The sequence below is a fragment of the Haemorhous mexicanus genome, chromosome 2 (assembly GCF_027477595.1).
Source record: "Haemorhous mexicanus isolate bHaeMex1 chromosome 2, bHaeMex1.pri, whole genome shotgun sequence".
NCBI lineage: Eukaryota > Metazoa > Chordata > Aves > Passeriformes > Fringillidae > Haemorhous > Haemorhous mexicanus.
In genome coordinates, this window is record NC_082342.1 from 34,076,977 (window position 1) to 34,087,645 (window position 10,669).

Genomic DNA, 10,669 nt, shown 5'->3' on the forward strand with positions numbered 1-10,669 from the left:
CTCTTCCTCAAATTGCCCTTCACTAGGCACTGCACAGTGAGGTTGCCAGCAAAGTAAGTTGGGTAGTCTTTCTCCTCCAGTAGCCTGACAGCAATTTGCCGTCAAAGACTGAGCAGTTCTTGTACAATAGCCACAAATGACTGGAAAGATGAGTCCTAGAGCTTTTCAGCACAGGAGGTCCTGTTATTCTATGCTAGGCAAATGCAGAAACAGCAAAAATGCTGAAGCTTGGAGACATAACTTTGAATATACAGAGATCTACAGTTCTTCTCTTTCACATATTTCTGCCCCCATCAGCACAGCGACTGACATCACAATCCGCTGATGAAAAGTCTTCTTCCATGATTGAGACAGTAGCCTACATTTTCCTGGCTCATGTCTCCCAACCAGACTTGTCATTCAATGAAGCCTCAGTGAGCAAGCTTGCTCGCTGGCTCAGTGCACAAAGAAATGCCTTCGGAGGATTTGCTTCCACACAGGTAACAAACCAGGGAAAATCATGGGGGAAAGGGTTGTTGTGCCTGGAGTGATGGGCACATCTCTCATGTGCATGTCACTCTAGACCCATCCTTTGCAGACAAAGATATATGAGCCCTGCTTGGGAAAGGGAGTTCCAGGGGGAAATTGGGATTACCCAGGATCTCTGGCACTGCTAAGCCCAGAGCTCACAAGCTGCCTGTTCCAGGTAACAGAAATCATCCTGCTGCCTGTGGCATAGACCCTACTTATGCACTTAGTGGGATAGAGCCTGCCTGTGTCAGAGTGTGAATCAGGGCCATGAGGACTGTAGTTCTCTCTGCAGTCCCTGAACTGCTGTGCTGGGTCTTGTCCTGCATGGCCCCACAGCAAAGTGACTCTGTCTCTCCCTCCAGGACACGGTCGTCAGCCTGCAGGCCCTGGCTCAGTATGCAGCCCTGATTCCTCAGGAGATCAGAGATGTCAAGGTGGCAGTGAAAGGAAAGGGGGCTTCTCCACTGGAGTTCCATGTGCACAGGAACAACAAGTTGGTCCTGCATCAGGCATCTCTCCCTGCAGACACAGGGAGCTACACAGTGCAAGCGACGGGCAGTGGCTGCGTTTATGTCCAGGTGCGCACACATGAGGAACAGAGCTCTCAGGCTTTGCCCCTGATTCCTGAAGGGAGGTTTGCCTTTAAGCAGCTACTATAGTCTCAAGTTCTGAGTAGGATTTTGCCTTCTAGGCAGAATCATGTCAAACTTAAAGGTACTCAGGTGTACTTTGTTGACAGGGTTTCATGTAACCATCTCCGGTATCTCCTCAGAAATGTCTCAGCTTTGCTGTCCTATCCTACAATGGCATGTCATTATTAAGAGATCAGTAGATCTGAAGTCAGGCGTAATGAGACACTGTACATGCGGTGATTTTGAATGTGTGTTGTTGATGTCACTGCTTCAGGAGCTGGACACTTCTGACACAAAATTCTTTGGTTATTAATCACATGCAGAGATGAGGAGTGATGTGGTACCACAGTCTTCTTATTCCAGTACACCAACACAACTGGTCCATCAGGAGGATACATCTTATTTTTCTGGCAGTTTTGACAGTTGTTCACTTGTGAGTCATTCATCCAGCAAAGAACTCAAGTCACTCCCTGTGAAAACCTTTTCTGCTGTTCAGATGATGCCCACAGAGAATCTTATGATGCTCACAGAGAATCTGCAAGCAGTGTCTAGTCAAGGGGACACACCAATTATTAATTGTTAATGCATGTAGGAGGTAACTAGAACCATACTCCCTGGCTACACTTGCATGCAGTCAATGAGCATAGGACATCTGATGAGCACCTGCTGGGGAGGCAGTCAGTCACCAGGCAGGTGGAGGAAGATTGGCCTATGCTGCTCTTTGGATGACTGTGAACATCCTTCCAGCTGAGTTGTCTTCTTCCAATTTTTAGTTCTTCTTTCTTAAGGGATTGTAATTGTTCTACCAGTATTTTCCCCTTGACACCTAGAGCTACTGACTATTAGCATGTCAAGAGTTAACAGTTACACTTCATTCTCCTTGTGGGGCAGTTTTAGCTAATGTCCTTTCTTGAACCTAAACAGATTTTTATTTTTTTATGAGACTGAATGAGGTCTTGAATCACAATCAGCTGAGTCTCCAAGTTTTGGGTTGCATTTGACAGGTGTATCTGATGCAATGTGCTAAACAGCACATCTATGAACAGAAAGTGCATCTGAGTCCAACTGTGTTAGCCACTGGCTACCAGTCCAATAAAGCTGGATGCACAGGTAGTGCTTTACTCAGGGAAACTCTGGAGCACTTCACAGAGATGATTTCTCCCCCACCAGACTACTTTGTACTACAACATCCCACCACCAAAAACAGAAGAGGTCTTTCTCCTGGATGGGGAAACAGTACCAAGAGAATGTGATGGTGTCAGGAAAGAGTTTGACATCCACGTGTCTGTCAGGTATGAGATCCTCTTTCTTCAGTGGAAAAAAGTATGAACTCAGTTGTATGACTAGAACCCCATGAAAGCCTCCTGTCAGTAGAATCAGAGACACAGGATGACTCTCTTCTTCTCCATAGATCCCAAGGAGATTGTTAACTAAGATTAAAGGTCTGGAGAAGCATGGCAGTGCACTGGTAGTGTCTTGCACAATCACAGCAACCATCTCAAGCAGCTCAGCAGTCCCCAGAGCACCAGCAGCTGAGCTCCCATGTTGTCATCCTGGGCTGAACCGGCCCTGAGATGCATCCCCCCTGTAGTGTGAACCACTGCTGGAACTAGACAGCAGAAACTCCAGTCCCTATCCACATTTCGCTTGCCTGAACCTGTCTAGAGTGAGAGTCTTGATCCATATTCTCCATGCCTTACTGTCCTTACTGAAAGAAAACAACAGCAACATTTCCACTCTCAGCCTGTAACAGCAAAGGTAATTTCTACCTTGGAGAGGGCAACAGAAAGCCATATTTCCACATTAACCATAACACATTTGTTGCACAATCTCTGTCCATATTGAGTGAGTAGATGGGACCATTTTTTGTCCCTTTGTCCCACCAGTTAGACACACTGCTGAGCTTTCATATCACTGTAGGACAGGGCAAAATTTGCAAGTGTCCATTTGTATCTCCTAGAAATGCTCTGCTGCTTTCCACATCTAACCTGTTTCTCTCCTGACCCCCTTCAGATATGTAGGGGACCGTGGGACAAGTAACATGGCCCTGGTGGAGGTGGAGATGCTGTCAGGGTTCATTCCTGTTCAGAGCTCTGTGAAGGAGGTAAGACCTTTCCTTCGACTTTCCTTGAGGATATCGAAATCTATTTTCCAGATGTAGCTCAATCAGAAATATCCAAACATTTAAGAAGTGTTGGAGAATGGTAATTACAGGTGCAAATATAACAGGCTATTTCACAAGGGAATTTTCCACTTGCACAAGTGGTTGTGCAGTTTTCATGTTCATAGTGAGGATTGCATACACAGGAGGAGGTCAGAGAGAAGATGAAAAAACACCTAGCTAGAATCACCTGGCGTGCATTGGGCCCCTTTGCACTTACCAGTGCCATTTTTAGGGGTGTGGTGTTGAATCCCAGTGTTGTTCAATGACATGCTCCAGTATTCCACACAACAGCTAGGAAGATCTGACATAGCCTCGTACTAACCAGTTTTCCCTTTGCTACAAGTGATGACAGTAGGAACATGGTCCAAGGACACTTGTACCAAAACTGAAAAATATTTTCCAAGGCTTGATGTGCTCCCAGCAATCTCAATGTGAAGGAAGGCAAACCCAACTAGTCCCGAGGCTAGGCTAAGTGCTTTTGTCAACAGTGGTTCACTGACAAATTCCAAACCTGCTGTGAAACAGGGAAGGCCAACAAGCTGATTTTAAGCAAGCTTATCTCTTGCCTTCCTATACAGCTGGAGAAGGTACCCCTCGTGAAAAAGACGGAGATAAAACCAGACAAAATCACAATCTACTTGGAGGAGGTAAGAGGAAGACCACAGGGAACTGCCCATTCAAGTAGCAGCAACTGAAGTACTTTGCATGGGGATTTTTGCAGATTAGAAATACAAATCTCTAGGCTGGTCAAGCAGGCTAAACTTTTCACAGAAGAGGAAGAGGGTCGAAGAGCCTGTAAAGATAGGAAGAAACCCCTCTGATGCAGAAGGAGTAAAGTTAGTATATAGGTGATTTTGAGATGATCAGTGCTTTTCTGCTCACTTCCTTTCTTCTCTCCAGGTGGGTGAGAGTTCTCTGAAGCTTAACATCTCAGTGGAACAAGATGTTGAAGTGCAGAATCTGAAAGCTGCAACAGTGCACATCTATGACTACTATAAGCCAGGTGAGATTTCACTGACATCGGGGTAAAGTAAAATTGTTCCTCCCACTCAGACATAATTATGGCTGTGACCCTAATTCCCTCTAACCCCCTTATTCCAGTGCATGTCCTCCTGCATTTTCAAACTTGGGTTTCCTCTGTATAAAATATTCAAGTAGCCAGTTGCCTAGAAAAGTTCTTGAGATGAGGCTGCCTGGTACTAGGATTATGTTGTGGGGTGTCATGTGTTCTATGTGACTGTGTTTGTTTTCTTCTTCTAGCTTCAGTCTAGAAGACTTCTCTGACATTTGCCATGAGTTCTCCAGATTTTAAGCTCTCTTGAGAATACTTAGGCATTTATTGAAAATCAGTATTACATAGTGCTACCCTGATCCACTAGAAGGCAGAATTTAGTTGTATGCATTTAATGTACAGTGTAATAATCCTACCATCCATTTTTCCTGGCAGAGGGTAGAAGGAAAATTATTTGTTACCTTTTAAAGTTCTAAATTAATTATTAGCATAGAGAAGAGAGACATTGATGATATTTTGATTCTCTCCAATTATTCTGTGATCAGTATGAGACAAAACAGCAGATGGAACATTAAGAATTATTTAAAAAAAATTTGAGAACAAAATGGAAAAACTGCCGCTGGAGATTTCAAAAGCAGCACCACATGTCATATACTAAATTCCATTCTTGTTCCCCCTTCCACCATGGCAAGAAAAGGACACTTTTAAATCCAGCTATTACAGAGCTAAATATTGACACCTAATATGCTCTCCCTCTGCTATTTCATCCTGTACAAGAATTTTTGTGCTAAGTGCACAAAATTTAAAGAATGTTATCTGACACTCAAATATCTCACACTGAAAATACTGATTATCACTAAATAAGCCAGGCTATCAGGACACACTGTGGAAAGGGTTTTTATTTACAAAAAATGTCCTTGCATTAGAAGGTATCACAGTGCACAAGGGGTTCTTTACAGCTGTATGGGATATATGTTGTGGGGACAGATTGCTGGCCTGACCCACTAGAGACATTTCTTTGTTCCTGCATTCACAGTCTGAGGAGTGAAAAATTAGGGCAGTGTGTTGGTCGTGCTATTGAGAGAGAAGTTTGGCACTACCCTGCCATGCAGTCCTGCAGCTCACCACCCTGTCCCTCTTGTTTCTACAGATGACCGCTCGGCAAGAGAATATGCTTTCCCCTGCAGTTCAGGTTAGTGTTAACAGGCTCCAGCTGGGACAGGGCAGAGCACTGTTGGTAAGCAGGCAAAGCATCCCCCCTCTGCTCTGCATTTAATCCTGTCATGTGATGTAGAGCCTTCTTGGACTGCAGGTTGAATTGGGATCTTCTTACTGGTTGTGGGGACAGCTTCTAGCCCAGGTATTAATCTCATTGTAGACTAAGGCTTGAGCATACGCTGGAAAGTTAAAATGATCTCTTTAAATTTCATTTCCGTGCAGTCCTCACAGCATCCCACGTCTAAGTACAATTGGAAATGCCTATGTCAATGATAAAAAGATGCTGCAACTCATCCCATAAGATCTCTTAGTCCGCAGACACCTTCCTAAAAATTCATCAGGCACTTTGCATTTTCTTTCCTCTTTCTTTCTACAGATGCCTCAAAGCAAGTTTCCTCCTAGTATACTCTGACTCTGCAACCTGAGTTTTGTGCCTGCATAGGGAAAACTTCATTGCTCCAGCTCTCCTCTTCCCTGCTGTGTTGGAAACACCCTATTTCCTTTGCCCTATGTTTCTATGTGAAAACTGGCTTAATACACATTAGTTTGGAAGCAGATGAAATAAAGTATTTGGAATCTGGAAGGAAGGCAGTGACTTGACAGTTGATGAAGACTTCAGTGCATGAAAAAGAGGGAAACACTGTGCATGTTGTGGTTACATACTTTGCATTTGGTCACCATAGTGATAAAAATCTCTCTGGTCCCCAAGTCCCATCTCTGAGCTCCCTTTTCAATTCAATTAACTCAATGGTTGATCTACAACCAAACTCCACGCAAAAAAAAAAAAACCCTTATTTTTAACCCTGATCTGGTTTACTACCTGACCCTGGGAGTCATTTTTCTTTCACAACTGAAGAGTAGAAATAGGCAAGAGAACGCTAAGGAAGAAATACTATACCAGTTCATTCAGACAGAAAAGAACTGTACTGCAAAGTCTTATGAAGGGAAGGCAGAAACCAAAATAACACTCACTACAAATTCACTGCATGTTTAGACTCTGACAACACCACTCCCATCCTGTCAAGACATTAACCTCAATGACTAATCCTTACCTGTGGCACTACTTAAAAAAGACAACAATCTGAGGAATTTCAGGATGCAGCACATGCAACAAGACAACAGAGTGTATGCAGATGGCCCAGCGGGATTTGCAGTGCCATTAGAGAGACAGCACTCATAAAAAGGGGGACACTGGATAAGAAAAAATAGGTACTAGTTTTACAGATTGTCAAAAGAGAAATTACCATGACAGTCACACCAAAAATTTGAAGTAAGTTATGAAGTCAACAAGCCCAGGGGCAATGGAAAAGAAGGGAACAAGATAAGCTTCTAAACAGGAAGTACTTTGGGAGGAAAAAAAGGGGAAAAAGGAACATGAAGTGAAGCTGGTCATGTGACAAGGATTGCTTGGGTTATCCCTGTGTAGTAAGGCCTTTGCCTGATCAACACAGCTTGCAAAAGGACAGCAAAGTTTTTTTTTTCTCTGACCATTCAGAACAATTGGTCCATAAAGTGTGCAGAACCAGCCCTTCCACACGGGGACAAAAGGAAAATAAAAGTCTCACAGCAGTGCTTAACAAGCATTTAGGGGAGGTAGAAAACCTGAGGAACCAAGTGATACATTCTGTGGACAGCTGATGCAAAAAGCGGATAGGGTTGAGTTCAAGGAAGCAAAAATATGAAGGGACAAACCTCCAAGGATTGTTCCCCTAGTACTGTCCCTTCCCAAGACATTGTAGGAGTCAACAGAGACTGTTCAATGGTGCTCTGCAAAGGGAGCAAAGCGAGACCTGTTGCCTGTCCTGGTTGCCTTCTTGGCAAGTCTCTTCCTCTGGATACCTGGGCTGGCCTGGAAGAGCTTTGGGTTTAAAGCCCTCTGATCTGCTGAACTTCAGATAGGGAGGTTGTAAATAAAACCTGAAGCCTGTGACCCAGTGTGCTCATTTTGCCTGTAAGCCAGGCTCTCCCATCTCTCAATGGACATGTGCCAAGGGTCTGCTTTACAGTTCATGGGATCAGATTGCCATGAAATTAGATCTCGATAGAAGCAGCCCACCAAGATTCCTCTGCTTCTGAAGACAGGATGTCCTGGCACCTTGTACCTGCGTGGGGCAGATAAGGGAGAAAAACAAGTGCGTGAAATATGAATAAAACCAGATAATTCCAGGTTGTGGTTTCAAATTGGATAGATGTTATTCAGCTGCGGATGAGGGGTCGAGGAAGCTTGCAAAGCAGAGAGCTGAAAAAAAGCTGCCATGTGGCAAGCTCCCATAAAATAGGAAATGTACAGTAGAAGTCAGCGAGGTCTTTGCCTCTTGAATTAAATATTAGGGAATGCAGTAAGTGGCTAGTCTGGGCTGGATGGGCAATCTGTTACTTGCTCAGTTCTGTGTCTGTTGAAAAGTGCTCTCTGTCCTTGGTGACATCCACAGGAAATACCTTCCAGAGCAAGAAAGGAACCTTTGTAATGTGTAAGCAAAGGTAGGGCTGGTGGCGAGGAGACTTCCTTCCACCACCTCACTACAAGCTGTGTGGGTCTTGGTTGCCCAAATAGTCTGGAGGCAACTGGGAAATTTCCTGCAAAGTTTTGCTGTTTTAAGCTGTAAAAAAAGAAGGTCCAGAAGAGCATAGTGGCAGCTAACAGGCAATCTGGTGACCAGCATCTCAGACAGCAAGGGATTTTTCTGCACAGAGAAGCTTTTAAAAGGAGTGAGAAGTAGGCCCCTTGAAAGGAGGATGACTGTAAGCACACAAGATGGCCCCAAATGGATTCTGACCTTGTTAGGGCACTATTATAAAAATAAATGGCATATTAAAAATCTGTACATGAAAAAGGTAGTCTGTACAATGAACAGACCAGCTCAAGAGACAGGGTTTTCCTTCTGAGGGACCTGAAGGAGATGGTCTCACTTCAGGTTGAAGTGAGTAAATGGGCATGGGAAAGGGAAAGAAGACAAATGCAGTTACATAGACTACATGTCTGTTTGTATGCCTATACTATAAGAATCTGTACGGCACAGTATGCAGGCTCATGCTTCTGATACGTGCTGTTTATTCACCTGTATATAAGGTTCATTTACTACCACTGTCTTTCTGATAAATTGGAAAAAAACCCGTGAGCTCGGAAGGTGCACTTTTCCGGCAGGGCCACTGAGTGTCACCATCGCTCCGTGGCTTGCTCTGCAAGATGCCGTTTCTCCAGGGAATAAATCTCCGTTTCTAAAATGGGCTGGAAAGGGGGGAAAAAAATCATTGGAATCAAAATGGGCTGCTTATTCCTTTTTCCCGGAGATGCGAAGAGCTGCACCTAAAACGTGAGCTATCTACGCAATGAATTTTGCCTTATGTGTAGGCAAAGCCTTTGACAGGTTTCTAGCCAGACCCTCTAAACCATCTTATAATTTGCAGCATGATCCTCAGTGACAATTATGGGACCGAACAAGTGCTTTTTCGGGAGACATTAAAAAGGCTGGGATCTCACCATTTGGGGAGCAGAATGAGCAGAATAGGTATTGGCCAGGTGCACTTGCTTTCACTGAAACTATTAAGGGCAGCTGAACCTGGTGGACTGAAAGGTCCAGTGGCTTCCTTTTTTCCTGGGTCAGTGGAGGTGAGTGAGAGCTTTCTTGTTTCACACGCCAGCAGTAGCAGTGTTGTGCAAGTCCACACAAAAGACGTGTACACATAGGTTAACGCTGACAGTAGACAATACTTCAGAGACACCCACATCAGCACAGTATCACTGGCCTGATCCTGTTCCTAAGGATCAGCACTCAGAGAAATGCATTTTCATACGGGGCAGGTTTCTGGCCCTATAAACCTTTCATCCTACTTGCTGACTAGACAGACCACATGCACAAAACAAAGAGCACAATAACACGGGAAACAATTAAAATAATTTATTAAAAATGTAATGCAGGCTCCGGTGATTAGACAGAAACCTTGTGCAGACAAACACACTGATTGCATTTGACTGGCTTTGTTTATGCCTACCTTCTCTCCACTTGATCCACCTTGATCCCTCCATTTCCCTGCCTGAGATTTTTACCCCAAGCATACCAGCGCAGTTTTGAAAAATCCTACAATTCTTTTTATCAGTTCCAACATCCCCCCACAGCTGCTAACTACTCCCCCCTCGTAAGTCCTAAAGCCTCTTTATTGCAGTATTTTCCCCTAGTTGTATTGCAGTAACTGCCCTTCGTTTGCATACATTCCAGAGAGTTTCCTCCTTTGAATCCACTTTAGTGGGTTTTGCAAGTGGGACAAATGGCTTAGTCGTTCATCCAGTTGTTGGGGCTTTTAGGCGTGGTTGATTCACGGGGATTACTGTTTGTTGGGTTTCCTGCCTTGTCATTGTTTCTTTGTTCACCGTCTGACCTTTTGTTTTGAATAACCTTAAATATCTCCTTGAAAATCAGCCATACAGTTTTCCATCTGAATTGAAAAAGAACCCTCAGCATTTAAAGCAAGTCTGTTTGGTAACAGCAGAAATGCCTTCCTGTGCGGTATGCTTTGCTGATTTTTAGGCAGCAGCAAATATTATTCTTTGATTCTAAGTCAATGGGAATTGACTGCAATTCATAATGGGAGTATTTTTCCTGTGAACTGACAGCCCAGCACTGTCTTTACAGAGCCAGATGCAACTTTCTTGCAACATGAAGCTCAAAGATGCCATTTGCAGGAGTATTTATGGTGCTTCTGGCCTCAGTGGTGCTTGATCTTCTGCCCCTTGTACATGTAGATTGAGCGTGACTCACTCCTGTTTGTCTTTTGCTGCATCCCACTTGTCCTTGGTGCACGATGGCATTCTGAAGGGAAACTCACCAGCCCTCATCAAGAAGAGTCACTGGTCTGACCCGATGGGCATTTATTAGAAACAAATAAGTTGATCGTAAAATCATAGAATGCTTTGGGTTGGAAGGAACATTAAAGGTCATCTAGTTCCAAACCAACAGGACATGGACAGAGACACCACCCACTAGAACGGCTTGATCAAAGTTGTTTCTCACACATCCAACCTGGACTCGAACACTGCCAGGGATAGGGCATACACAGCTTCTCTGGGCAACCGGTGCCAGTGTCTCACCACCCTCACAGGAGAGAATTTTTTCCTAATAATTAATCTAAACCTGC

At 44.1% G+C, this 10,669-nt stretch overlaps 1 protein-coding gene across 1 annotated transcript in view; it reads left to right on the forward strand.

Annotated features, from left to right (window-relative positions):
* The window catches only part of LOC132323313 (alpha-2-macroglobulin-like protein 1), a 27,963-nt gene extending 21,719 nt beyond the window's left edge, over nt 1-6,244 (forward strand). The window contains exons 30-37 of the mRNA XM_059838362.1: nt 298-479; nt 873-1,088; nt 2,313-2,434; nt 3,156-3,246; nt 3,885-3,953; nt 4,207-4,309; nt 5,469-5,510; nt 5,913-6,244. Of these exons, the coding sequence (XP_059694345.1) occupies nt 298-479; nt 873-1,088; nt 2,313-2,434; nt 3,156-3,246; nt 3,885-3,953; nt 4,207-4,309; nt 5,469-5,510; nt 5,913-5,938 (851 nt within the window). The 3' untranslated portion in view covers nt 5,939-6,244. The remainder of the gene's footprint in view (nt 1-297; nt 480-872; nt 1,089-2,312; nt 2,435-3,155; nt 3,247-3,884; nt 3,954-4,206; nt 4,310-5,468; nt 5,511-5,912) is intronic.
* The last annotated feature ends 4,425 nt before the right edge of the window (nt 6,245-10,669 follow it).